General features: G+C 56.1%; 3 protein-coding genes across 3 annotated transcripts; 2 read left to right on the top strand and 1 right to left on the bottom strand.

Annotated features, from left to right (window-relative positions):
• Positions 1-1,333: 1,333 nt before the first annotated feature.
• On the top strand, positions 1,334-8,675 carry TROAP (trophinin associated protein). The gene is made up of 15 exons (XM_060164960.1): positions 1,334-1,817; positions 2,098-2,252; positions 2,357-2,543; positions 3,075-3,232; positions 3,322-3,459; positions 3,652-3,734; positions 4,386-4,438; positions 4,927-5,048; positions 5,998-6,114; positions 6,198-6,281; positions 6,382-6,441; positions 6,706-6,840; positions 6,996-7,620; positions 7,895-8,088; positions 8,537-8,675. Exons 2-15 carry the CDS (start codon positions 2,109-2,111, stop codon positions 8,582-8,584), a joined length of 2,148 nt encoding a protein of 715 aa, XP_060020943.1. The 5' UTR covers positions 1,334-1,817; positions 2,098-2,108; the 3' UTR covers positions 8,585-8,675.
• Positions 8,676-9,987: 1,312 nt separating this feature from the next.
• On the bottom strand, positions 9,988-12,744 carry C1QL4 (complement C1q like 4). The gene is made up of 2 exons (XM_060165443.1): positions 12,208-12,744; positions 9,988-10,167 (listed from the first exon to the last, which is right to left on the bottom strand). The coding sequence occupies exons 1-2, from the start codon at positions 12,742-12,744 to the stop codon at positions 9,988-9,990; spliced, it is 717 nt and encodes a 238-aa protein (XP_060021426.1).
• Positions 12,745-24,814: 12,070 nt separating this feature from the next.
• DNAJC22 (DnaJ heat shock protein family (Hsp40) member C22) lies at positions 24,815-27,127 on the top strand. Its single transcript, XM_060164533.1, is given in 3 exon segments — positions 24,815-25,663; positions 26,955-27,015; positions 27,018-27,127. Coding segments are annotated over 3 exon segments (1,020 nt in total).
• Positions 27,128-27,779: the final 652 nt, after the last annotated feature.

The following is a 27,779-nucleotide window of genomic DNA, read 5'->3' as shown; positions in this document are numbered from 1 at the left end:
AAGATCTAGCACATTCACAGTACCTGTGAGTGGAATGAGGGGACTGTCCCCTTCCTTCCAGTCAGACCATCTTTCTAGTTTTATTTCCTACTATCCTACGTTCCATCTATCCCTAAGGACTTACCCTCATCTGAACACTCCAAGTTTCCTTGCCTTTGCAAGTGCTGTTCCGACTGACTAGAAGAGCCTTCTCTCTTTTACAGGAAGTTCAAATATTACTTCTTTTTGGAGGTCTTCCCTATCTCTCCAGGTATTCATTTGATCAATTATTCATTCATCCATTGACTCATTCAACAAATAGTGAACACCCTTACAGGCAGGCACAATGCAAGACATTGAAAATATAATGTAAGCCAAAAATAAAAGGTCACCGCCTTCATGGAGGTCTAGCAGGAGAGATCAGGTTTAATAAACACGATACATTAGGTTCACATTGGTGAATATACAATTACCAACTGAGATACATGCTTTGAGGAAGCACTGTTCTTTGAGAGCACACAACTAAGGAAACTTTTTTAGATTAGGGTGGGTTGTGAGTGGAGGGGTTCAAGGAAGCCCTCTACAAGAAAGTAACAGCGAACATCCATTTGGAGGCATGAATAGGCAAAGTGGAAGGTATTGCAGACAGAGAGACTAGAAGGAACATGACAACTTTCAGGGATTGGAAATGGCAATGGAGTTGAAAAGCAGAGAACAAGGCGGAAAGTGGTACAAGATGGGGAGTATGAGTGGGGAGAGGTCAAGGCACAGTGGTAACATGACCAGATTTGCATTTTGGAAAGATTACTCTAGCTGCTATATGGTGAATGGATTATTGTGGAGAGCAAGAGGGACTGGAGGGTGGGAGGCTTTTGCAATCCTCTAGGTGAGATTAGGGTGGAGATAATGAAGAGGAAGAAGCTAAATGAAATCCAAAGGTAATGAAAAGGTGTGAAGGAGAAATTGGAAGGGGAGGGCTTGTATAATAGGAAGCACAAGTCAGGGAGAGAATCTACCAGAGTCCTGTACGCTTGAAACCATCGCCCATTTCCCATTAGAGGTTAACCCCTTCCATTCTAACCAGTGTTCTAGGTTCCCTCATTTTCACACCCCTGCCTGCCAACAGTCCTCCAGGCCTGTTGTGTTGAGTTCCAAAGACACTGTTTTGAGCCTTGTTTTCTTATCTGTGAAATGGAGACCACACCTCACCATTCGTAAAGGTGGAGTGAAAAAAATGATTGTTTCTTTTTATTTTTATTGTTAGCCTCAGTTCAATTTTTTCCAGCCCTCTCCGCCCGTTTGGAGGCAGTTCCTCGGCCTAGGCACAACGTACAGACGTTTCCTACAATGTGTCTGGAGCGGAGTCCCCACAGCTTGACGCCGAACTCTGATCAGAGTCGGGTGAGCGGTTCGGGCCAGCCTCCAACACCGTCAGTTAGCCTCATTCAGGACACCAGTCCTTCCCACAATGCCGCGAGACTGCACGGTCCCGCAGCAGTCCCGAGACCTCGCGAGAGTACCCAGCGCCCGTTGTCTCTCAGACTCCGAGCCCACGCCTTCGCCGGCCTCAGAAAGGTCTCCTCCTTCTTCTTCCACCCCGCGCTCCGCTCTCGGATTGGCTGGTTGAGTCGGGTCAGTTTTTTTCCTGGCCAGAAAGCGGCTCGACAACTAGTCCTTCTTTTGGCCTCGCCTCCGGAGCCTGCGGATTGGACAGCTGAATCCTGTGACACACGCCTCCGCAGGAGCGCAGACAAGCCAATCAGGAGCTTGGCGTATTTTACAAACTGGGGAAGTATCTGCAGCAGAAACCGAGAGAGTCCGGGGAAAAAGCGAAGAAAGTGAGGGCGACGCTGAGGGGTTCCGGGGGAGGTGCGGCACCGGGATCTTGGAGGGAATGAGGGCTTCGGGGGCTCGTAGGGAGGAGAAGCAGTTTGGGGTCCTGGGGCTAAAGAATAGGCTCAGAGGGTTAGGAGGAGACACCCAGAAAAGAGGCCTTGCAGGCGCCGGGTCCTCTGGGCGCATGGATTTGGGTGGAGGTGGGAGTATCAGGGATGTCAGGACCGAAGCCCCGAGCTGGCTGACCTTTGATTCCTGATCCTGCCTTCTTCTCCGTCTCAGTTGTAGTCGTCATGACTACCCTCCAAGCCACGAAGGATCCTCTCCTGCGGGGTGTATCTCCTACCCCCAGCAAGATTCCCGTTCGCTCTCAGAGACGCCCGCCTCTCCCCACAGTCAAACCCAGCGCCCTGGACCAGGAGAACCAAGATCCAAGGGTAAGAGGGGCGTGGGGGGTGAAGACAGTAGCTACAAGGACGCAGCACACGCCAGCAACGCACCCCAACGCTGAGCCCCAGCTTTTTGTTCTCCCTTCCCTCAGAGATTGGTGCAGAAGCTCAGTAGTCAGCGCCCCCTCGTTGACTCAGCAGGCCCCAGGCCGAAAGCCACACATCAAACAGAGCAATTGGAGAGATTGGTGGGGAGTACTCAGCTTCGGAACCCCTTGGAGGAGCTCAGGCCTAGCCCTGGGAGACAAAATGTGGGACCTAGGCCCCCTCCCCAGACAGGTACCTGTTGGAGGCTTGAAGACAGTTTCTTTGGCTGGGTAGGAGAATTGGCTGGTGGCAGTGGGGTTTGGGGGCTTTGCATTCCCGGGTCTCCTGCTTACTATAATTCCTAGTCCCTCCTCCTAGAAAGCTCTTTGCTCTTAGAAGCCCTTTGCTTTCTTCAGCAAAGTGTCATCTCTTCTAAAGCCTTTTCCGCCTCTCCCAGTCGTAATCAATTGCTCTGTGTTCGCATGCTTTGCTGTACTTCTTTTATAACATGTCCATACTTGGACTTGAGTCTGTTACCTCTCTATAGTTTGATGATAGCTTTCCTGAGTATGGGGGCTTTGTCTTATTTGTCTCAGGGTGTCAGTGCCTAGAATAGTGTCTTACACAGAGCAAAGTCCTATGAATGTTTGGTGAGCTGAGTTCAGTTATATGAGTCTCTTCGGCTCACTCTTACACCTCAAGGTGACTCTGCTGGGCTCCCTGACCCCTCAGCCTCCCCGCTTCCTGTTCCTTCTCACCTTTCCTTCTCCTCTTCCCTTGCAGAGGCTCCAGGGACCATAGAGTTTGTGGCTGACCCTGCAGCCCTGGCCACCATCCTGTCAGGTGAGGGGGTGAAGAGCTGTCGCCTGGGGCGCCAGCCCAGTCTGGCTCAGAGAGTACTGGTTCGAGGGAACCAGGGAGGCACCATCCGGAGGCGCCAGGTAATGAGCCAGGATAGGAGGAGATCAGGCTGGAGTAGGCTGATGAGGGAATCCTGAGCCTGTACTGATAGCCTCTCTTGGGGTCCTAGGATGCCCGGGCCTCTGCATACTTGGCTCCCAGAACCCCCACCCGCCGACTGGACCCTGCCAGGGCTTCCTGCTTCTCCAGGCTGGAGGGACCAGGACCTCGAGGCCGGACCTTGTGTCCCCAGAGGCTAGAGGCTCTGGTGAGTGCCCTTGAGGGGCTGATACTCAGTGCTTCTGGGAACTCCTTCCAAGGACAGAGCTGGGCCTTAGGAGGGAAGATACCCTCATGATGAGCCAGAGGGTTGGTATGGAGGCCGATGGGGCTGTTGGTGAAGCCTGAAGGTTTGAGGCCTACCTCTGACTCTGTTTTTTCTCTTGCTCCTATGGCTCAGATTCCACCTTCAGGACCTTCCTCTCACCCCTCTGCTCCTCCCGGTTTCCAGGAGCTAAGAAGAGAGACAGGTGGCAACAGCAAGTGAGGAGAGGGTCATCTGGAAAAGAATGATTCAATGTCTGATACAGGGGTCCCTCAGAGCTGGGGCCTTCCGGTAGCTTTAGGACTTCCCAGCACCCCAGGGCGGAAGGGGGAAATCTGTGAGTGCTCAGGGTGAGCCCTTGCAATAGGGGTCAGGCCTTCACAGCCAGGCCTCAATATGACATCAGTTTCATCAGGCTGTGGGACAAGGAGGGGACAGAACTGAGAGGTACCATCTCTTTTGTTTCGTGGCCAGAGCACAGACCGTGGCAGTACATGGGATTTGGGTTTGATTCCTGACTCTTAGTACTTATGATTTGTGCAAGCTTGCCTTACCCTCCGAGCTCCAGTTTCGTTTCTTTTCTTTTTTTTTTTTTCTGGCTGCGCCACTGCGTGGATTATGGGATCTTAGTTCCCCAACCAGGGATTGAACCCGGGCGCTTGGCAGTGAAAGCGCAGAGTCCTAACCACTGGACTGCCAGGGAATTCCCACTTCAGTTTCTCTAATCTGTCAAATGAGGATAATGTTTGTATTACCATTTGAGGTTATCGTGAGAATTAAATGAGATGATGTTTGTAAAGCACTTAGCACAGGGCCCAGCTCGTACTTGGTACTCAGTGACTGCTAGCTGCTGTCCTTATCGCCATCAGGACTTCAGTGAGCCAGGCCTCAGGATTGCTTCTGGAGACCCTTGTCAAGCCTGGTGAGTGTGTCTGGCCATGGGGAGACAACAGGGGCAGGGGAGCTGCTTGTAGCGAGCAAAACAAGAGAAAGCTCAGCAGGCTGTGGCGGGAAGCCCAGATCAGAAGGAGACAGAGAGGAAGAGATCTTCTTGATAGGCCAGAGGTTGGCCCAGTTGCACTTGTGTCGGAGGAGGTGGTCCCCGTCTCTACCCTCTCTCTGCCTCTTCCTGTAGGGTTTACCTTCCACTCATTGTTCTGTCCTCAGCCCCTGAGAGCCATCACCACACCCCTAGCCCACTCAGGGTATTCAGATTAATGATTTACTACTGAAATAGTGCTGGCCTGCAAAGGGATGCTGGATGGGTCCCCACCCCTGATGGTGCAGTGGGGGCTGTCAAACTGGCATACCCTAGTCGGAGGTTGCAACCTCTGACTAGGGTTGCAGGGCCCGGTGCCAGACTTTGATGTGTGTTCCAGACACTGCAGCAAATTTCCTGTCTCCTCCTAGCTTCCTCTCTCCCTGAGGGAGAATATGAAGTTGTCACTCACTCAGATGAAAGAGGAGGGGGCCCCCTCGGTCTGGCTCAGCGAGTACCATTAAAAGAAACCCGAGAGATAACACACACCAAGGTGAGCTGGGACCTTCCTCCTCTGTGCTGGGGGAAGGGCACAGAGGAGATGCAGGGGGGGATTCCCCAGCAGCAGCGGCACTGAGGATTGTGGGTAGAGCCAGGCAGTCCCAGTCTGGATCTCAGCATGTTAACTGGGTCCTGGTTTGCCCTAGATGGACCCAAGGCCCTCTCCAGAGTGGTACTGGCCTCTGTTTACCAGGTGTCCGGGGCCTGCGAGTGAGAGGTCACAGTCTGGTATACATTTGTATCACCATCAGATCAGTGCTGAGAGTAAGACAGATCTGAGAGTTCATTCTTTCACTCCACAAGGGTTTATTGAACAGCTACTGTGTGCCAAGCAATGTTCTAGGTTCTGCATATACAGTAGGAAATAAGTTCACATTCTAGAAGGGGGAGACAAAAAATAAACACACGCGTAAAATATATAGTAGGTCAGATGGTGCTAAGTTATCTGTTTTAAAAAAAGAAAGTAAGGCACTGAAAGGGAAGGAGAAGTGGAAGGGGGTGATTGGTACTGTAGTTTCAGGTAGATCGGTCAGGGGAATCTCACTGAGGTGCGGCTAAGTGAAGAGCAGAAAGAGTTGAGGGAGTGAGCCATGTAGATAATCTGGGGGAAGAACGTTCCAGGCCACAAGAACTGCAGATGCAAAGATGGCGTGTACCTGGTGTGTTTAAGGATCAGCAAAAAAGCGAGGCTGAAGCAGAGTAAGAAGGAAAGGAAGTGAGAGGTTAGAGCAATGACAGAGTTAGGTTGGGTAAGGATTTATAAAACAGCGTAAGATCTTGACTATTACTTGGAATGAGTGCAAAGCCATGGGGAGGGGGGATGAACAAGGGAGGGACATGACTTGATTAGATCTCAAAAGAATCACACTGGCTGCTCAAGTGAGGACAAGAAAGAGCAATGCCAAGCGGGAGGGATCACTCAACCACCTTGTTCTCCACAGGACGGCCGTGACTCCTGCCTGATGCCCTCCCCTGGCCAAGTGATACCACCTGCCATCACCCGGCCATCACCCTTTGGACGGGCTCAGCGTGTGCCTTCCCCTGGCCCCTCAGCTCCAGTTTGTATCCACAACTCCTGGGGGCTGGGATCACTGCGAGGTCTCGGTTTTGTCCCTGCCCAACCACACCCATCTCTCCCCAGACCTCATATTCAGTGTTGCGGCGTCTCGCCATCCGCCCCAAAACCCAGTTCACACCCCTTCCATCGGCCCCCAGAGCTCGGCAGGTGAGAGAGGGCAGGGGAGGTAGCTGGCTTAGGCCAGGGCTGGAGGAGGAAGGGGATGGATGGGTACAGGGAAAGTCATGGCATCTCACTTCTGTCCCAGGCCCAGTGGTTGAGTGGCCTCTCCCCTCAGCCTTGCCCCGAAGAGCCTGCCCTGCCCTGGGTAAGTATCTGAAACCTTCCCATGCTGAGCTTCCTCGCTCTGTCCCGTTGGCCTGAGGCCCAGCAGTTTTGAAGCAAGTGGGCTCTCTGGAAAAGCTGCCTAACTCTCCAACTCTCCCTGCTTCTCTGCTGCCCCTCCTAATCCAGGTCTAGGGCCACTCAGTTAAGGCCCTGATCCCTTCCTCGCTAGTTTGAAGACTCAAACTAGTCTTCTTCCTACTCCAGCCTGGCTTCCTCACGTGGCCCCTCTCCTCCCATGTGGCAGGAGCAGATTGCAGTCCGGTTATTTGACCAGGAGAGTGGCATAAGGTTGCAGGAGGGTCCTGGGAAGCCACCCGTGTCAACTCCTTATGGACCCCACCCCAGTAGAACCCCCAACCTCCAGGAGCTGAAGCTGCAGGTGGGCTGGTGTGGGCAGCAGCTTTGATGCCCGATGGGCAGTGACGGGGCTGGGAAAGCGAGAAATGGCGGGGGTGGGGGTGGGCATGGAAATAGGACAGTGTGGGTACAAGACTTGCACCCACTTCTTGACATCACACTCTGTCCCACCCACAGCGCATCAGTATCCTGCAACAGCTTTTGCGACAGGAGGTAGAGGGGCTGGCGGACGGCAAGTGTGCCCCCCTTCATGGAGGCTCCTCTCTGGATGTGGTTGAACTTCAGCCCCTGCTGGCTGAGATTTCTAGAACTCTGAATGCCCCAGAGAATAAATCTGGGGCTTTTCATCTTCCTGGAATGTTACAGCACTCTGGGTTGCCCAAACCCTACCTTCCAGAGGGGTGTGGGGAACCAGAGCCCTGCCCTGGAGCAGAGCCCGAGGTAGCTCTGCCCTGCCCTCCAGCAGAACCAGGGCCCCCAGAGTCCTACCATAGGAGGGGGCCTGAGATATCAGAGCCCTCCACCCAGGAGGCTTCAGAGCCCTGCCCTCTGGGAGAGCCTGGACCCCTTCAGGCCTGCCCCCAGGGGCAGACAGGACTCCCAGAGCCCTCCCCTAGGGTAGAGCCTGGGGTATCAGAGGCCTGCTCCCTGGAACCCAGAAGTCCAGAGTCCAGCCCATGGTCCTGCTGCAGTCAGTGGGCTCCAGCGACCACCAGCCTGACCTTCTCCTCCCAACGCCCACTTTGTGCCAGCCCCCCTATCCACTCACTCCAGTCTCTGAAGCCCCCAACAGGCCAGGCAGGTAAGGAGTTGGTTGGAAGGGGTTGTGAACAAAGGAGGTCCTCATCTCTCGCTGGGAGCAGGGCCTGCCCTGCACCAGGTGATCCTACGCTTTCTTTCCCCTACCTCCCTTGCCCCAGTCTGGCTCTCCCACAGGAAGAAGTGGGGGGCTGCACCTTCAGCCCTGTGCTCCTAATTGGCTTGGCCCTTGGTCGCGGAGTGGGAAAGGGCAGTATATGGTGGGAGTCTGGGACTCCAGAGTCTGCCCTGATCTCTCTGTGGCCTTTGGCCCTCAGGCCCCAGCAATCTGGCCCCTCGAACCCTGGCCCTGAGGCAGCGCCTCAAAGCATGTCTGACCGCCATCCACCGCTTCCACGAGGCCCGCCTGGACGACGAGTGTGCCTTCTACACCAGCCGAGCCCCTCCCTCAGGCCTCACCCGGGTCTGCACCAACCCTGTGGCCACATTGCTCGAACGGCAGGATGCCCTGGTGAGCCTCCGGTCCACAGCCAGCTGTGCCTGTGGGAAGTAGGAAGTAGGGCAGGGGGCCATCCTCGGCTCCTTTACAGAGGTCAGGGCGAAGAGCTGGTTACAGTTCAAGGACGGCTGGGATGTGACGAGGTCCGGGGGAAGAGCTGGTTACAGTTCAAGGACGGCTGGGCTGTGACGAGGCCAGGGGGAAGAGCTGGTTACAGTTCAAGGACAGCTGGGATGTGACGAGGTCAGGGGGAAGAGCTGGTTACAGTTCAAGGACAGCTGGGCTGTGACGAGGTCAGGGGGAAGAGCTGATTACAGTTCAAGGACAGCTGGGCTGTGACGAGGTCAGGGGAAAGAGCTGGTTACAGTTCAAGGACAGCTGAGCTGTGATGAGGTCAGGGGGAAGAGCTGGTTACAGTTCAAGGACGGCTGGGCTGTGACGAGGTCTTCTCTCTCCCTAGTGTTTTATTCCAGTCGGTTCTGCTGCCCCACAGGACTCTCCGTCGTGAGGCATACGCCTCCACCCACTCCTGCCCTGCCTTGCACCTTCCTTTTAACCCTTATTTATTTTCCACACCATATACTGGGGGCTGACACCCTTTTGTCCTTCAATAAAGTTTCTAAAATGTCCAAATGTCTCCGGTCCTACTTAGGCCAGCTACTGCTGTTTCTCCTCAATTGTCCACATGGTGGCAGTGTCCTCCAGCTTAGAGGCCAGCCCTGGGTTCTCAGTCTTCCCCAGGCTCCCTCGCCCAGAAGCTGTCCAGGTCATCCCACTCCTGCACACCCCACCCTCCCAGCAAGCACTATGAGTGAGTGTTTTTTTTTGGGGGGGGGCGCGAACGTGGGCCTTTGGGGAGCTGCTTTTCTCCTTGCTCCCTGAGATCTTGGCCGCTCCCAGGAGCCGTCAGCAACTCCTGCATCGCCTAGAGTTCCCTAGGACTCTCCCCCTGCATCAGCAGAAGCACCAGACCCATACCTCTGGAATCCTCCCTTGCTAGTGTTCCTCTGGTTGGCGTCTCCCTACAGTGTAAGGCCTCAAAGCTCTCCTGAAGCTGATACCCTTCCCCGTATCAGAGTAGAAACCCTGGGCTACTCCCCTCCTCGGCTTCCCCAGAGGCAGGCCTTGCCAGGAATAATGAAACCTTTGCCTCTGGCAGAGAGTGATAGGGTAGGGGTCCTTGAGAGGAGTGAGGAAAGGGTCAGCCACTCTCCCCCACTCTGTGCACCGAGTTAAGAGGCACACACATTCTCCCACTTCACTTTATTGGAAGAGGCAACAGCAGCTGTAGCCCCAGGGCCTAACCCCCGATGGGGGTGAAATGGGGACTGCAGGATGAGTTTTAAATGGTAGGAAAGAATTTCCTGGTTCCTCCAGTTCACAGGGAGGCTGCCGAGGCTAGAGCCTGAAGCCTGAAAATGGAGATGAGGGGAGGAGGGGATGGCAGAGAAGTTGTCATGACAGAGGACCAGCGCCTACCCGCCCTGATGTCTCCTCCCGCCTAGAAGGGCTCCTTCTGTTTCTGTTCTCTCCCTCCCCAAAAGCCAGGGCTTCCCTTCTGTTTTCTGCTTTCCGTGCCTCTGTGCTGCAGTTAGTGAACCTGTTTCCTAGCTCCCGAGAGAAGAGAGGGCCACGACCTGCGCCCCCCTCCTGGCCCGGCTTTCACAGGCATGTGCGCGGATGCTGGTGGTCCCTTCCCAAGCCGCTCTGCTCCTCCGGCCGGTTTCCTCAGCTCCCCAGCCACTCAGTTATACCCCGGAGCACCAAGAGTCCGCCCATTAAAGGCCACCTCCGGGAGCGGGAGGGTCCGTCCCACCCCCAGTCTCTCAAAGGATGGGGTGGCGCCTTGGGTGGGGCAAGCTGAAGGTGGGTGAGGGGGAGCGGAGGGGGGGGCGGGGGATGGGGCCCGACTCAGTCCGGGTAGATGATGAAGCCAGAGAAGGTGCTATACTTGTTGGTGTTACCGCCGTGCACCTTCCCGCCGTCCAGCTTGATGAAGACTTCATCTCCCACATCCAGGTGCAGGATGACGCTGTTGCTGGCGTAGTCGTAGTTCTGGTCCGCGTCCTGAGCAATGGCGCTGGCCCGGACCTAGAGAGGGGGAACAGAACAACCCACTCATGCCCTGTGCGGAGCTGGGGTGATGAGGGGTCGGCCGAGGAGATGCAGCTGGGCCTGTGAAGGTGACGCGAGGGTAGCAGGCTGCAGGGTTTGGGAAGGACAAGGTGCTTCGCAGGCACTGCCATTCACTAGCTGCTGGGACTGGGCAAGTTTCACGCTTTCTGTGGTCCTTAATTTGAGCTATAAGGTAGGAGGTAGTAATAGAACCTACCTCCTCAGGTTGTTAGGATTAAATGAGTTACTACGTGCGAAGTGTGTTACAAAACAGCGCTTTGCACAAAGAAAATGCTATATAGGTTTTGCTATTATTATTATTTAAAAAATAAAATTAGACTGTAGGATAATTTTTAAGATTCTGAACCCACTCGGACCTTCTAAACTTGTGCTCCCTTCCCCCAGAGATAGGGCACAGGTGTGTCTGTGCGTGTGTAAGCAAGGGTGCAGGCTGTGGGAAGATGCCATGATGTAATCCTCCTCGATTGTCCCTCCTAGTACCCGCGGGCGCCCCGACGTGGGGGTCGCCTTCCGCCCAAACAGGTAGTGCCTCTTCCCCTCTGGCCTCGCTGCTGTAGCTCGCCTCACCGACGCCTCAGCGTCGCAGCCAGCCCCCTCCCCAGCCCCCCTCTTCCTGTCCCGAGGGGGCTGGTTATTAACTGATTAATTATTCATCATTATTCTAATCACTATTTACCGTCCCCAAAGCCGCAGCGCCCGCACCGCGGAATACAGTGTGGGAGCCGCGCGGCCCCCGCCCCCTCGGGAAGCGACGCACTCTAGATACATACTCCCCTCCTCCGCCCCTCACAGACACGCCGCACAGACCACACACACCTACTCAGTGCCACAGGCAAGCAGCCACCGCTCTACTCTCACACCTTCGCACCCCGCACCCACAGACACACTTGAATCACGCACACACACGCTACAGTCTTACACACATACACTCTCACTCCCTTTCCCTGGGATCCTGGGTCGGCCCTGCTTGGGAGAGACCTCAACGTAGTGCCTTCGGTTCTTGGAGCGGAAGGGTGCTGCAGCGGTAGCAGGACCTGGGGTTTGGACAGGTGGGATAAGGAGGCCTGATGCGCCACGGTCAAATCACCCCATCGCGCACGGGGCATTCGGAGGTCACAGCTCAGTCCTAACCTTACACCCTGCGGCTTGCGTGGCCCAGGCACATTTCCCCAGCCCCACCCCTGTGGCCTCTGGCTCCCCCTAAGCGTGTCCTGGACCTTGAGCTGAGTCTTTGGGACTTTTCTTCCAAGCTAAGGCAGCAGTGACTCCGACTCTGACCACAGGAGCAGGGACCAGGCCGGGGTCCAAGGCTTCTGCTTTATCTGTTCTTGCCTCTTCCCTTCTCCCAAATTCGTTCCTGCAAGCCGCCTGGCTGGCCCCAGTGCTGCCTCATTTTCCACCTCTGCCTATGGACTCAGTATTAGCTGAGGGTAAGGCCCACTCTAGAATTGACCTCAGGCCCTGGGACTAGTAATAGAGTTGCCTGGAAAATGAGACAGTGTTTTCTTTCTTTTTTTACCTTCTCTTTGAAAATCCAAGCTTAATGACCCCCATACGGGAACAGATACCAACTGCCCACGGCGTGATACCCGGACTCCATTCTAAGTCGAAGGAGCCAGACTCCGGTAAATTGCCCATCAAGTGGCTGCGTAACCCAAACGCCAGGAGGGCTGCCCAAGACAGGTGAAAAGAGGCTAAGAGGCAGGGTGAGATACCAAAGAGGTTTGCTGTATAGTTGCCTATAGTTGGAGTGTGAGGCTCTGAGTTTTCATTCTGACACCATTCCTAATGCTGCATAAGACCCTGGCAGGTCGTTTTCTTTCTCTGGCCCCCCAATTCCTTTTGGACTAAATGAAGCGATTTCTAAGTTCTTGGCAATGTGGCCTTCTTGGATTTAGTGACGGTGCTTGGGGAAGAGGTTCGGGTTGCGTAATGAATGCAGGGAGAATTAGAAAGCTACCTTGTCTGGGGCTGGGTGAGAGAGGGGCAGCTCACCTGTCCATTCTTCATCAAGTCCGCCCACATGCTGGTGCCGTCACCGCCGCGCATAAGCACATGGTAAGCGAAGAAGTAGACACCTGGCATGGGGCAGGTGAACTTGCCACTGGCTGCCTCGTAAGCGTTGCCCACGTTGGTCACCACGTCGTCGAAGCGCAGCACTTCGTAACCTTCGTGTGGCCGCCGCAGGCCAGCATAGAAGGCAATTCGAGGCACGTAGCCGGCAGGGGGCGCTACCCCGCCGGGGCCTGGGCCTGGAGGGCCAGGGGGACCTGGCCTGCCCGGCTCTCCTGGAGGTCCTCTGGGACCTGGTGGTCCCGGGGGCCCTCGCAGACCTGCCTTCCCGCGCCGGCCCACCTCTCCCTTGGCGCCCTGAGGGAAGGGGGGTACGGAGGCGGGCGCGCCGTCGGGTCCTGGGCGTCGCGGCCCGTGGGGGTCGCACACCATGCGGCAGCGACCCAGCATCTCGTAGTGCGCCGGCCCGCGGGAGCTGTGCACTAGCAGCGGAATGGCCACCAGCAGCAGCAGCACCATGGCCACCCCGACGGCCGCGCCCGCCACCCTCTTGCGGCGGCTCAGCCGCGACGCGGCCAGGGCCAGCAGATCCTCCTCACTCTTGGGTGCAATGGTGGCGGAGGCCCGGGGCTTTCCGCGGGCGCCAGAGGCGGTGACCGGGCTCGGGCCTGGGTCGGGATCCCCCCGACGGCTGCGCCCGGCCCCCCCGCCCCTGTGGGCTCCCGCCTCAGTGGTGCCGTTCCCCAAACCTTCCGTCAAGGCGGAGGTCCCCCCGTTGTTTGGACCAGGGACAGCTCCCGACAGTTCAGAGTCCGTGGTCCTCTATTACCCTCTCGTTCAGTCTAACGTTCCCAGGCGCCTGAAATCGGTGGCTTCTCGGACGGCTGGTTTCTTACAGATCTAGGATGCCTGCCCTCCGGACAGCTCCTTTCTCGAGGATGGCGGCGTCTAGGTCCCAGGCTACCCAGACGGATAGCTCCCGGCCGGAGCTGGGACTACTCTCCGCGCTCTGGACGTCCGGGGCTCTGCGCTGCGGGTGGCGCCCACCGGACGCGACCTCCTCGCAGGTTTGCGCTCTGGCTCTTGGCGAGCCTTGACCCACCTTTCTACCCTAGCCGCGGCCCCAGCCCCTGCTGAAGCCCTGGCCCCGCGTCTCTCTCCAGCTAGCGCTCTCCCTCTCTGCGTCCCTAACCTTCCTTCCCTCCCTCCCGGAGCGGCAGTGCGGGTGGTGTGAGCCGCGACGCGGCGGGAGCCGCTCTAAGAGGCCGCGGCGGGGGGGGGGGGGGGGGGCGGGGGCGGAGCGACCCCTGGCGCCCAGAGAGGGAAGCGTGGAGGCGGGGCAGGCCACGGCCCCCACCCGCGTCCCCCCAGCCTTTCGGTTCCTGACCGGCTCTAAACCAATTCTGCAGGGATTCACTGCCCTCACCCTATCCTTACTTTCACCCTCTACCCTGAGTTTGGTATTCTCAGAGCCCGGAGGAGGCCAGAAACGGGGATGGGATAAAAAGCGGTGGAGATGCACACACACAGAAGACAGACATGGATTCCAGAGCTAAAAAGAGCCCTCCCCGGCTCCCCCCCTCAAAAAAAGAAAAAAGAAAAAAAGAAAAAAGCCCACGAGCAAACAACAAGGACTAGAAAAAAATAGAAATTCGCCACTCAGTGCCCGTGACCGAATAACATATGGTAAAGGGTTCAACGGGTACGGGTTGGCCTGAACTGGAAAAGGCAAATCTCCAGGCACCTCTACCCTCGACCCCCAGTGTTGGCGGAGGGGGCCGCAGAGCAATCGAGAGAGTGAGGGAACAGAGAGAGTGAGAAAACAGACCAGCCTGGGAAAGCGAGCAGGAAACCGACAGGAAAGCAGAGGAGCTACAGAGAAATCAAAGGGATGCAAAGCCAGATAGAGACGCAGAGACAGAGACAAAGCTTGAAAAAGAGACTAAATGACAGCCCCAGAGGGGGAGAAGGAGAGACAGAGACGGAGAGAGAGAGACAGGAGCCAAGACAGGTTGACAGATCGAGAGAGAAATGTAAATGGCGCGCTGCAGAGAGACACCCAGGTCCGTGTTCGGACTCCAATGTGACATATCAACTGTGGGGACGACGCGGAGGCGGGGCGCTTCTTGGAGCAGTGTGGTAGGCTCTGGGCCTGTGCATTGTGACAGTGTGCTGGCAAGTGTGGACGTGTCCATGGGACCCTGGCCTTGTGTGTCCCTGAGTGAGTGGGATTGTGGATTGTGGATTGCCTTTGTGTGTGTATGTGTGAGGGCTGTTTGAAGGGAGGTTTTATATTTGTCTTCCTCTTAGTCCCTAAATGTGGAACCCCATGAATGTCATCTTTCTTATCTCAGGACTGAAGGGTAGAGAGTTTACTGGGGAGAAAGAGTCAGAAGGCAGCTCTTGCCCTGGCAGCCCAGCCCAGTCCTACCCCTGCCCGGGTCCCAGACCTTGTCCAGCCCCAGGATTTCTGCCCCTTCACCCTTCCACAAAGGGCTGTGGTTAGATGGAAACTCAGAGAAGTTGGACCCCACATAATAAATGTTTGGGGGAGGGATTTGAAATTTGAAATTGGTTATGCAAAGTAATATAACTAAAACGCAGTTTCAGTGCTAGGCACCCACCTGTGAGGGGTGACTGTGTCTGTCATTCGGGTGACCAAGAGGAAACACAAGCTTTGATAGGTCCCTCTCTGTGAGGGGTCTGCATCCTTCCTCAGGGTCTCGCCCCTCTGGGAGAAATTTCTTGCTCACAGGGACTCCAGGGCCAGAGGCCTGGAGAAGAGGTTCCAGGACTGGCAAAAGTGGGGTATTTGGAGGCCCTGGAGGTGGACAACTGCAAAGGATCTATTAGAGACTAGGGTAAGCCAGTACTGTAATGTATGAGTACATTATGTAAAATGGAGAGCACAGGGCACATCAGGGCATAATTATTGGGTGGAAGATGATTTCCTCATCTCTTGTTTCCTGTACTCCTTCCCTGCCCCTCTCAGCCCGTAACGGTGCAGGAAGAAGGAGGTTGCTGAGGACGGGCCTGTGTGGAGGGAGGCCCCTACATGCTTGAAAGGGTTGGGAGAGAAAGGATTGGCAGTCAGTGGGGTGGGGCCTCCTCCAACCATAAATACAAATTTTATTCAAGGTCTTTGTTGCCATTTGTCTTCCTCGGGGGGCTGAGGGCCATGTCGGCCCGTGCATGTCTAATTCCGAATCTGCTCCCCTAGGCTGGATGATGGATGGATCAGAGAGGAGAGAGCAGGCCAGGGCTCACACTGACCTCACCACCCAATCCTCAAGCCTCATCGGCCCCAGGTCCTGCCACCCCTCTCCCTCCTCCTCCCCCCTCTCCTGCCACCCACTCACTAAAGGCCCTCTCTGCTCAGCCCCGCTCCCCACCCCTCTCTCCTACTAACCAAGGCCCTCTTTTTGAGCCCCTCACCTCAGCCCCTGTCAGGTCCTAGCCCTCTTCTCTCGGAGCTTCCCTTCTCCTCCCATCCCCAGCCCAGGCTGTGAGCTTCGGTGACCAGCAGGGCTGCAGGCGGCAGCGGGTGTGTATGGTGGGGGAAGCAGGCTTAGCTCACAGGGAGCTGAGGGGCCAGCTCCATGAATTTATTCATGTTCTGTTGCTCTTTCCCCACGCTCTGGAATGAAGCTGCCAGCTCACCAGGTCCTTACTGCTTCCTCTGCAGCTGTCAGCATTCGGCCGAGAAGGGACCTGGGTAGGGTCAAGGCCAGCTAGGGTCAGCTAGGCCAGCTCCTGGGGCCAGAAGCCAAGTGTCTGGGCTCAAGAGGAAATACTGGGGCCCAGGCTGGGGTCTGGGACAATTTACCCAGAGCTCCTTGGGCAGCCAGACTGGGAGGCCCCAGGGAGGTTGTGTGGTTGGGAATGGGATGTAGGCAGAGAGAGACGTGTGCTGCAGGACATAGAATGGGCAGTGGAGGAGGGGAGAGGAGAGGAAGACTGAGTTCCCCAGGCTTCCCTATTTAAAAGCACAGCCCAGACTGAATCCTGCCTTACCCTCTGCCCTTGACTCTGCACTAACCCTGACCCTAATCCCAAAGTATACACTTGACTCCTCTCCAATCCTAAAATGAATCCTAACTCCATAACCTGACTCTAAATAGAACCCATCCCGACCTGTCCTGTCCTGGAACCTAGGGGTCTCCCAAGAATTTCCCCCAGGGCTTAGGGCCAGGTGTGTGTCAGAGTTCTGAGGGCCAGACTTTAGATTAGCATGTGATTAGCATATTATTTGCATGTGATATGTGCCTTCTACTCTGAGGAAGTTTTCTTGTTAAAATTTTATGAAGTCTAGCGGAAAGGTCCTGGCTCCTTGAAGTTTTTCTCTTTTTGTTCCTTCTCCCACACTCCTTGTCACTGACCCAGACCCCTTCAAGGGAAGAAAGGGGGTGAGGAAATGAGCAGTAGAAAATTCATGGGAGGAAAGATCCTGGTAGTGTGATCTACCCCTGTCACTTGCAGTATAACCTCCACAAGCCTCAGTTTCCTCATCCATAAGAGCAGAGGAACCAGCTGGCTGATGTTACATTAAGATCTAAGGAAATGCACTCCACCACCCGCCGCACCCCGCCCTCTCTCCTTCCTCACCCTTCAGGGCTGTCCATAGTGTGGTTCTTCTCCACTTCCCTCCACCCCACCCATACACACACTCTGGCTCTCAGCTCCTACATGTAAGATCACACAGAACTGGAAGCACCTGGGTTGCCTGGTACCAGACCCCTGGTAAGAAGAGAAAGGAAAAATGCCCACCTGAGAGGATAGGGAATAACATGGATAGGGAAATAACGTTATTGCGTGCTTACAGCATTTTAGAGCTTTTACTTGAGAGTTACTGCATCCTCGATGCATCCCTGAGAGGATGTATTGTCTCCATTTTACAGATGAGGAAACTGAGGCCTGGAAATGAGAAATGCCTTGTCCTGTATCACCTCGTAAGTGGCAGCCCTAGAACTGGAGTTCCGATCTCCCGGCTTCCTTCTCACTGCCCTGGAGAAGAGAAATGACACCCAAGGCAGTGGAAGGGTGAGAGAAGCAGGACTGGAGTGGGGAGAGAGATTTGAATTGGTCTCAGGGGAGACCTATGTGTGTGAGGCCAACGGGGCAGGGCCTTGGCTCAGGGTGTCCCCCATCCCCCACCCCCAGCGCTGACACACAACAGGTGCTCGGCTGTTAGCTAAAGGATGTCGGCCAAAGTCAGCTGCGGAGAAGAGCTGTTCAGTCCGAAGAGGAGAGGGAAGAGAAAGGGGAGGGAGAGGGAAACGAAGCGAACTGCAGAAAAATGTGCTCGAGAGGCCAAAGGCAGGAAAGCTGGCCAGAGGGCAGAGGACAGCTCTCCACTCACCACCGGAGGGAAAACAGTAGCGGCCCAAGAGCCCGCGCACACTTTGCCCTCTGGCGCAGAGGGTCGACAGGCCCCAGCGAGCGGCGAGAGAGCAAGTATGCTGTCGGGCCTAGAGCTTCTACTCATCCGCCGCACGGCTCCCCTGGCACCGCAGCTCAGTGCAGCCTGAGGTTCTAAGGGCCGCCGCCAGAGCCCACGGGGCTGAGAACAGGCTCCTGGCTCCACAAGGAGGGGCTAGAGATTGCTTCCAAGGTATCTGTCAGGCCAGCCCTTGACCCCTGGCCAGGTGCAGCTCCCCGCCATAGCCTCTCTCTCCACCCCATTTTGCTCCCCTCTCCCCGCGCCGTCCACCAACTCCAGCCTGCAGTTAATGAAATGTGGCGAGCGGCCGCACAGACAGCTGTCAGACCCCTCATTTCTCCTCCGGGATATTGGATCCCGCCCTGGGAGACAGACAGGCGAGCAGAGGAGAGGTGATGCGGGGAACGGAGGGCTGGGCTCCGGCTGGTGGGAGCCCGGAACGCAGGGGGCAGCGCCAAGCTGAAATCTTCGAAGGCTCTGCGAAACGAGGTCGGCCGTAGCATGCTTTCTGCCCGGGGCCCCTAGCTCTTTCCTTTTCTCCATCAAGCAGGAGACTTCACACACCCCACAGCCACGGCGCCCTGACCCTCGTCGACCCGGGACTCCTGGTCCCGCACCCTAGAAGATCTGCCCCCCCCTTGTGCGCTGCGCATAGCGTCTCTGAGCCGGCGGCCGCGGCCCGGTGCTTCCTCCCACCTCCTTCCATCTCTTCCTTCTTTCTCCCCCTCCTTCCCGAGCTTCCTCCCCGGCGGCCGCGGCCTTTATTAGGGATTCCGCGGCTGTCGGTCCCGCCATCCATCCTGTCCGCTGGCAATTAGGCGGCCAGACAAAGAGCAGCTTCGGATGGATGAGGGTCCCGGCGGATCGGAAATGTGAAGGGTCAGCGCTGCCGCCCGCGGCGCACCCCGCTCCCCCTCCGCATAATCACCGGCCGCCCGTCACTCAGCCGGCCTCCCGGGGAGCTCCGGGTCCCGGGCTGGGGGAGGGCGAGGGCGGGACTGCAGCCTAGGTGCCTAGGGCTTGGCGAAGGCGGACCTGCAACAGGGGCGCCTCCTGCTGGAGAGTGGAGGACTGCGGGAGGCCGGAGGTACCTGGAGGAGAGAGAGGGCAGGACATGGCCCCCCCAGATCCCTGAAGGCGGACTGTGGGACTGCTGCCTGGGGGCTTCCTGTACAGAAGCGGGGACTTCAGCTGCGGGAGAGAGGAAGATGGTGGCCAACGCGCCCCCTGCTAGGAGGCTGCGGGACGAAGCCCTAGGGCCTCGGGTCTGAAGTGGAACCTAGCCCAGGACGAGCCCCCTTAGGGTCTGTAGCCTGGTGCGCCTCCTATTGGAATAAAATGATACTGCGCTTCTATACCCGGATCTCTTACGTGAAATCCAACCCATGCACATCAAATCCAGAAAAGCTGCAAGGCTGGGCGAGTCCGAATGGAGCCAGAGGAAGTTCAAGGAGTCCGGTTTTTACTGCGGGTTCTTTGGCGCTAGCTCCCAGCTGACAAATCAACATCTCAATCTGACAATTATTAGTCGAGGTGGGGGGAGACGGGCTTTCGCCGCCTGGGCCGCTTAGCCCTCCCTGAGGGCGGCAGAGAGGTGGGCGGTACTGGCAGTGATGAACGACTTGGGGGGGGGCAGGGCCCCGAGCGCGCATTCATTACTCGACTGACAGGCGGGCGGCGGGCCGGCCGGGCCGCGAGTGGACGTGCCGGGAAAGAGGCAGTGGCAGGAAGGAGAATAAGGGAGGCGTATAGCAGCCCCACTGCCCCGTCAGCTCCCGGTTCTTCACCTCGACCCTGGTACTTACTTGACTTCCTTAAGCTCAGCCTTTAACCTGTTGGAGCTGGCCATGGTTGAAGAATTTGGGGAGCGAGGACGGGGACCTAAGCCCTCTGCTTAGGTTAGGCGATTGAAGATCTAAGATGTCAAGACAGGGTGTAGACAGGCTTTAAGACTAGGCGCTTGTACCTGACCTAGGAGGAACCGTGCATAATTGCGCACGCAGAGGTGGTGTGTTGTGACAGGGATTGATGGGTGTGGGTCGCGTGTGGGGGTCAGTGATTGTGTGTGTCAGTGTTAGGGACGTGTCGGCCTGATTTTGTCAGTGGAGGTGTGTGCTGCGTGTGTCTGAGGATGAGCTACCACCTCTCCCCGCGTGACTGTGCCCCCCACACACATTTGCTGTCAGCTCTGTCTCCAGTTCTGTAGGAAACAGTAATGTGCACGGTGACAGCTGAGGTGTGCTGCCGGGGGTGGGGCAGGGGGGATAGATGTTAACCGTGAGGGTGCTGGTTTGGACAACTGCTCCCTTCCACCACCTCCACCCCAACATCATCCCTTTCCCAAGCTTCCTGAAAGTAGTGGATGGTTTTTTCCAAAGTCTGGAGACCCAGTTGCTAAGTCCCGGGGAAGGAAGTGTTTACCACCAGAGTTTTCTACAGTCCACATACATACCCACATATACACAGTCGCCATCACATATACAGTCTCCAATATAAGATGTGAGCCACAACCCATCTGGCTTCCCCAGGCTGGTGGTGGACAGAGAGGAAGAGGTAGATCTCAGGACAGGAAAGGGCACACCATTAGACCTCTCAAAGAGCCCATCTCTTTGGGGCCTGGGCTATTGCTTCTAGGACCCTTACCTTTTGGATTTCAGGTCCAGTTCCTAGTGGACACCTTGGGAGGATAATGCTAATTATATTCTAATTCCTTCCCCTAATAACTCTCTTTCTCCACCTGGCTTTGTCTCCACTCTCCTTCCCCACTCTCAAACACACCAAAGGGGGACCTTCCCAGTCCTGAATCTCCTGGGTCTATAGGGCAGGGAGTTGAGGCGATTCTGGGTCTCTGGTCCCCTGTTTTGTTCAGTGTGTCTTTGAGCCGCCTTCCCTTTGCCTTGCTCTTCTTTAAACATAGGGTATCTCTTGGAGCCTCTATATCTTTGTCTCTGCACCCCTCCTTGTGTCTCTATGTCTCTGCGTTTAGGAGTCTCTTCCAAATGTGTCTCCCTACTTTAGAGATCTCTCTTTGTTCCTCTGGGGCTTCTCCCTCTGGGAATACCCCAGCACAACAGCGAGGCCCATGGGGATGGGGAAGGCCCCGTAGGGCTTCCTTCCTGCCCCCATCCAGAGGGGACTGCAACCTAAGGATGGCTAGGTAATGACAGGGTCCGGCCACGGCCTGGGCCTGGTAGCTTCTCATTCAGGGCACAGGCACCTGGTCGATGTCCTGCTATCCGCCCGCCCCCCCCCAATTCCCAAGCCGCCCTCCTCCAAGCCCCCGCCCCCTCCACCCGCCTGGAAAAGGCAAATTTGACATTTTTAAATCCCGAGCCTTAGAGGGATCGATGCGGCCCGGGGGCCCCGCCCGGGGTCGATATTCCTGATTGGGAAGCGGCCGCTGAGCGGAGCCGGAGTGTAAATCACCCGAACTGGGGGAGGGGGCGCGGGAGCCAATAGCTTCCCAGGCTTTCGGAGCTAGGCGAGGTCCCGGCCCGGCCCAACCCCAGGGCAATGGAATGAGGAGACCGATAGACCTTAGAGACCGAGAGACAAGCCCGCCCTTGGGCTCCCCACTCTCCAGCGCAGCTCTAACTCTGCGGGGCGGCTCTGGTCTCGCTTCAGCGGCCGCCACCCTCCGTTGCTCCTGGAGCCGCCGGGGAGGCCGGTGTCGGAGCCAGCCATGCGGCGGCTCCTCTCCGGCCGCTCCCGCGGGGCCTGGGCTTCAGCGGCGGCTGTCACGAAGCTGACAGGCCAGGCCGACCGGGAAGGGGAGGGTGGCGGGGGAGAGGTGGGGGGAAGGCTGGCGCGGATCTGGCTCACAGTGGGCGCGCAACAGATGTTTGCGGAATTGAGGGACAGCAAGGTGGCGTGGGCACCGAGCGGCGCGGAGCCGGGGCTGCAGGCGCGGGCGGGGCGGGGGGCGGCCCAGACCTGTCGGAGCTGAGAGTCTGGCCATCCAGCGGGGATGAGCAGGCACCCGAGGGCGCTCTGGGGAGGCCAAGCTGGATAGACCCCCTCTCCATGTGACCGGGGTAGCAGAGAACAAAAGAGAATGGGGTGAGAAGGCAAGTTCGGGCCCCACCTACAGCTGCCTCCGCCGCTCCTGCCCTCCAAGCCTCTCAGTTCTCTCTTGGGGAAACCGAGGCAGCAGAGGCTGAGAAGGGCCAGGAAGGTTAAAAGCGATGTCAGCGACGAGGCTGGGGCAGCAACCAGAATTCCCGCGTGGGTCTCTGGATTCACCTGCCCGCCCCGGGTCCGCCCTGGGTAAATACACCACCACGTCCCCACCGCAGCTCAGACCCTTCCTTCCCGTTTCAGCTTGTCAGATCCTTCGCCGGTTTATAGAACAACAATTTGGGGAAAACAATCCGGGCCGAGTGACGGCCCCGTAATTGTGACAAAGTGAGTGCGGGCGGCTGGAGAGAGCGCTAGGGCGGGAGCGCAGCGGGGCGAGGCGGAGGTAGGGGCGCCGCCAGCTCGCCCTGCCGCCCCCTCGTTCTCATTCCGGTCATCTCCCATCCCTCTCCTTGACTCTTCTCCAGTTCTTTTTCTCTCGGCTCCCCTCGCCTCCCTTCGCTTGTTCCTCCATCGCTCTTCCCTTTCCTCTCGGTAACGGCTTTTCTCCCGCCCCCGCCCCGCCGCAGCCCCTCCCCCGGTGCGCTTTTTCCTCTCTCACTTCTCCCTCTCTCCTCCGCCCTTCACTTGTTTCTCCATCCTCTCCTCGTGCTCAGTAGCCCTTGGGGCCCTGGCTCCCACCGCACAATCCGCTTCTCTCCCGCCCCAGTTCCGGCTTCCTGATGTCAAGCCCTGAGCCTCCTCCCCGGTCCTCACTTTCTGGGAGGCCAGCTCAGCCGGGCACACGGGGGGTCCTCCTGCCTCACAGCCAGGGGCGCGCGGCGGCCCGGGGGCCCAGGCGGCCTGCGTTTTCTCTCCCCCTCCCGCCGCTGCCTCTCCCACCCCTCTCCCCGCGCCCGGAGTCAGTTTGTTTGTCCAGCGGCGGCTGCCGACGCTGGAGCTATTTGCCGAGCTTAGCGCGCTGCTGCGCAGTGCCTGCCCAATTAAGTCTCATTCATTATTCAGCGCCCCCGTCCGCCTCCGCCCCCCAGCTGGCGGCTCCAGTGTCGCTTTGAGGCCCCTCCCAGCCCTGGCCCCTCAGTGAGCCCTAGGGGGCAACATGGGGAGCCGCGTTCCCTCGCCGGGCGGGGATAAGGACTGAAGGGGCTGGGAACGTAGGAGGGGACAGAAGCATTCGGCCGACTGCGGGGAGGCAACATGGGTGAGGCCCACCGCAACCCCAAGTCAAAGCTGGGGGACCTTGGAGATCCACGCTTTTCCTTTACAGAGGAGGAAACAGGCCCAAAGAAGCGGCCAGACTTGACCGAGGTCACGTAGCAGGGTTGGAGCCCACGACATTAAAATGAAGGCATCTTGAATCCCAGTTCTATTCCAGCATCGAGGCGTGAGGACGCAGACTATTCTCCTCGCGGGGAGGCCCTCACTCCCATCCCTTTTTGCTCCTGGTTCTCCCTCTCGCCAAAGTTAGCGACATACAGTTGATTTGGGGTTCCTGGGGGAACGGGAGGCTCCTCAGGTCTCAGGCTCAGATCTAGACGTAGTGCCCCTGACTGGCAGGCCTGGAGGCGGGGCAGTGAGGCGAACTCAGGGGGAGAGCCCCTCTCTGCAGCCTGTCCACTGGTGTGTCTGCCTTAGGGGAATTGGAAGTGGAGCCATCCAAGACAGCCTTGAACGGCAGTGGAACAGGGAGAGAGGACTGCAGCCTGCGGCGAGGGAGGAGCCACCCTCCCATTTGCGGGGGTGGAAAGGGGAGATCAAGGGCTTGTTTTTGCTTTTATAGGGGACCGCCCTGGGCTGCTTTGCCCGGGCATCTGGACAAGGTGAGTCTGGGGACCCGCCCGGCACCTCCCGTCCGCGAGCGGCAGCGCCACCTGGCGGTCGTGGTGTCGCTGTGTAGGCGCTCTCGGCCTGGAGTGGGGCCTGCGCCAGTCGGGTTGAGCCTGGGAAGGCGGAATACGCCGGGAACACCTTAAACCGAGTTTACCCGAGCGGGCGGGCGAGAGGAGCCTCAGCCTGAAAGGTGATCCCTTAGGGGCCAGGGAGGGCCTTGGGGAGGGGCCTGGCCAGGACGGCCCGACTTCCGTGACACAGCAAACACAGAAAGACAAAGTCCATTTGGATGGAAGTGGGAGCGGAAAGAGAGGGGCCATTTTGACTCTGTGGTCAAAGGAGATGACTGATCTGATGGGGTCTGGGAGCCGAGGTGCCCAGGTACTGCTGCTCACTCTGGGACTAGCGGGTGCTGGCTGGTGGTCAGGAGGCCCGCTCTGTGTAGAGGGGAGAGACTAGCAGGGGCACTTTACGTCTGGTTTGATATCCTGGGGATTCATCGGGCCGCTGTGGAGAGACTTTACAAGTTTGCCCTGGAAGGAGGTGGTTGAATTGCGGGGTGCCAGGGTCTAGGTCAAAATGTAGTTTTTCAGAGCTGGAGGGAACTCAGGACTTCTTTCAAGGTTGACTTGTGGGATGATGTCCTGGTCTGGAGAGATGGGAGGCTGGAGAGGGGCTAAAATCTCCGCCAAGTGTCTGAGGGCAGCCACAGTCGGAGCTGGGGCCGGGTGGAGAGGGCTGTGTGGCAGGGGACTTTTAAAATGTGTAGGAACTTTCAGGGACATTGTACTCACTCCGATTCATTCCACCTCGGCCCCCGCACCCCACTGACCAGGAGGTCAGTGGTCTGAGGGAAGGTCTGAAATTTAAGCTTCTGCTTTTTATTGTCCGTGTGCTGAGTTCTCAGTTACTCAACTGAAAGCATTTCAAACATTCTTCTCCCCTAAATTTGGAGTCACTGTGGTTGTAAAACACAGAGATGAGGTGCTAGACCTAAGGGTATGGGAGAACCACAATTTCAGGGACACTCAGGAAGATCTGGACTTGACTAATATTGGAAGGAGAGATGGTTACTGTGTGGGGACCTGGATATAATCTTATGACTGCTTTTTTCCATGCCTTAGGGTCTAAGGATAACTCTGGACCCGTGACTGCCATGATTCTCACAGATGATCCCAGATTTTGGCATTCTGAGCAATGGCAGGTACCACTGGACTTGTTCTGAGACCCTTCTCCTAGAGGATGGCCAAGGGGCTCCTGAGGACCTATGCCCTCTGGGCTGTAGGGGGCCTTGCTGGGCTCCATCACCTGTACCTTGGGTGGGACAGCCACGCACAGCTCTGGATGCCCCTGGGGGGCGGGGCGGGGAGGGATGGCCTAGGCTGGCTCTGGGAATTCTGGAAGCTCCCGAGCTTTGTTGCTCAGGCCAACAGACCCCAGCGGCAGAGGCAGAGTTCAGGAGGGGGGACACACCCTTTGAGTCCCATTCACTTTGCTGCCCAGATGATAGTGGGCATTTATTTTGGCCTTGTGGCTCTCATTAGCCTCTCCTTCATGGGCAGCTTCTATATTGTGGGCCTCCCACTGGCAGCTGGCTTAGGGGTTTTGCTGATGGCTGCTGTTGGTAACCAGACCTCAGACTTTAAGAACACTCTAGGAGCAGCGTTTCGTACTTCCCCTATTTTCTATGGCCACCCCATAGCCATCCTGCCCACCAGCTTGGCTGCTGGCATCACAGCCCAGAAGCATCGCCTCTACAAAGCTTCAGTTGGCTCAGAGATGCTCAGTGTGCGGCTCTACTGCCTGGGCCTGGCTTACCTTGCTTTCACATGCCCGCTAGCATACAGTGCCCTCTGCAACACGGCTGCCGCCCTTAGCTATGTGGCAGAGACCCTTGGCTCCTTCTTCAGTTGGTTCAGCTTCTTCCCCCTCCGTGGGCACCTGATGGAGTCTGTCCTCCTTCTGCCTTACTGGGTCTAGAAGCTGCTGGTGGGAGATCATGGCTTCAGCAGCGGCTACTTCCAAGAGTGGTGAAAGCTCTATGAGTTTGTTCACAGTTTTCAGGATTAGAAGTGTCAGTTGGCTTACCAGGTAAGTTTTCTTCCCTCTCATTCCTGTCTGGAATGGCTCCGGAAGTGAGGCTAAGCCTTTTTTGAAAATATAAATTTATTTATTTACTTTTGGCTGCCTTGGGTCTTCGTTGCTGTGCGCGGGCTTTCTTTAGTTGCGGTGAGCGGGGGCTACGCTTCGTTGCGGTGCGCGGGCTCCTCATTGCAGTGGCTTCTCTTGCTGCGGAGCATGGGCTCTAGGCTTGTAGGCTCAGTAGTTGTGGCTCATTGGCTCTAGAGTGCAGGCTCAGTAGTTGTGGCGCCCGGGCTTAGTTGCTCCGCGGCATGTGGGATCTTCCCAGACCAGTGCTCGAACCTGGGTCCCCTGTATTGGCAGATGGATTCTTAACCACTGTACCACCAGGGAAGCTCTAGGCTAAGCCTTATTGGAGCAGGTACTGTAATGTGGAAGTACTGTTTTCATGTCTGCTGGGTCAGCCCCTGGAAGGGTGTCCTGGCTTCTTTGGGCTTCTGTGTGCAATGGGTGAAGGTTCAGAGGCTCTAACAGGGAGTGGGGAAAGATAAATGTATATTATTTACTTTTTATTGAGGTATAACATATATAGAGTATGATAATTTTATATAGATACCTATGTAACCACCACTCCAATGAAGGTATGGAATATTTCTAGCACTAAGAAAGTTCGCTCATACCCCTTCCCAATCTTTCCTCCTTTCCTGGGAAAAAACCTCTATTCTGACTTCTGTTACCATAGATTAGTTTTGCCTATTCTTGGGCTTCATATAAATGGAATCACTCAGTGTGTACTCTTTTGTGTCTGAGTTCTTTCATTCAACATTATGTTTGTGAGATTTATTCATACTGTTGCATGGGATTATAAACTGTTTGTTTTCATTGTTGTATAGTATCCCATTGTATGAATATACCACAGTTTATCTATCCACTTTTGTCAGTGAACATTTGGGTGGTTTCCAGTTTGGGACTATTCTGAATAAAGCTGTTATAAACATTCTTGTACATGTCTTTGGTGGACATATATGCTTATTTCTCTTGCAAGGAGGAGATCTTGTCAGGGATGCCAAGTTCCAGGTTGGAAAATGAGCATCTGTGATTAAAAGCGAATCCTGGTTCTTGCCATGAGATCCAGAGGTTGTCCATGTTTCAAAAGGCTGGAATTCTAATCTGAGGTTCTGTGCCTTTCCCACCAGCAAGTGGAAGCCAATTCCGGCCTGATTTAGGAAGGGAACAAGGAGAGGCTCAGGAGCCCTGACAACTTACGAGGTTCTAATTTGTTAGCTTGTGTCTCCCTAAGGTTTTGGGTCTCTCAGAGGGGGCAACAAATGAAGAAATACATTGCAGCTACCTGGAGCTCGTGAAGACCACAATTGGCACCAGGTGGAGGAAGCCCAGAGGCACTTTCTGGAGATCCAGGCTGTGTATGAAGTCCTGAGTCAGCCCAGGAAGCCAACAGGATCCTGCAGGTGAGAAGAAACTTCCCTTTGAGGATGGACTCTTCCTGGCACAGCTGAGCAGCTTGTCCCAGCCCAGCTTTGCCCACATGAGGCATCCCAACAGTGTTTAAGAAGCTGTCACTTGCAGTGGAGATGAGAAAACCTTAAAGGGGTGAGAAAGCTTTTGTGGTAGAAGAATGTATTTATGTTTTGAATTTCTGAATTCTTGGCTATCGTATTCCTGATTATTTTTTCTTAAAATGAGATAATGCAATGATAGACATATTATAAAACCAATAAAATATCTTTTAGAGTCTATACCACATTATTTCACCCCTGGCACATTGATGGATGATGGAGGAAGTTTACTTAACAATTTTTTTTTTAATGTGCAAAGCACTGAATTAGGTGATTGAAGAAAAATATAAGGGTTCTAATATTTCACAAGGTGTCCTGTGACAAGAGGGATTTGATCTATTCTGTGGGCTACCAAGGGGTAAGACTGGGGTTAAGTTTCAAAATTTCAGAAAAATATTTTAATTCCATTTATAGGAGAACTTTCTAGGAGCTATACTTTTCCCAAGAAGGAACAAGCTGCTATAGGGTAGGGGGGTAGGGTGTAATCCCCCTATCACAGACTCTTCTGCTTGGTGTATTGTGGAGAGCCCTCAAACTTTACACAGGTG

This window comes from Lagenorhynchus albirostris, chromosome 11, assembly GCF_949774975.1.
Source record: "Lagenorhynchus albirostris chromosome 11, mLagAlb1.1, whole genome shotgun sequence".
Taxonomy (NCBI): domain Eukaryota; kingdom Metazoa; phylum Chordata; class Mammalia; order Artiodactyla; family Delphinidae; genus Lagenorhynchus; species Lagenorhynchus albirostris.
This window is presented reverse-complemented; position numbering and strand designations above follow the sequence as displayed.

Excerpts from the sequence above, each read along its gene's own strand:
- TROAP (XM_060164960.1), top strand. The coding sequence starts at position 2,109 with ATGACTACCCTCCAAGCCACGAAGGATCCTCTCCTGCGGGGTGTATCT. Across the intron at positions 3,460-3,651 it reads CCCAGAGGCTAGAGGCTCTG|ATTCCACCTTCAGGACCTTC; the intron begins GTGAGTGCCCTT and ends CCTATGGCTCAG. Across the intron at positions 6,841-6,995 it reads TCCAGGAGCTGAAGCTGCAG|CGCATCAGTATCCTGCAACA; the intron begins GTGGGCTGGTGT and ends TCCCACCCACAG.
- C1QL4 (XM_060165443.1), bottom strand. The coding sequence starts at position 12,744 with ATGGTGCTGCTGCTGCTGGTGGCCATTCCGCTGCTAGTGCACAGCTCC. Across the intron at positions 10,168-12,207 it reads ACTTGATGAAGAATGGACAG|GTCCGGGCCAGCGCCATTGC; the intron begins GTGAGCTGCCCC and ends CCCCCTCTCTAG.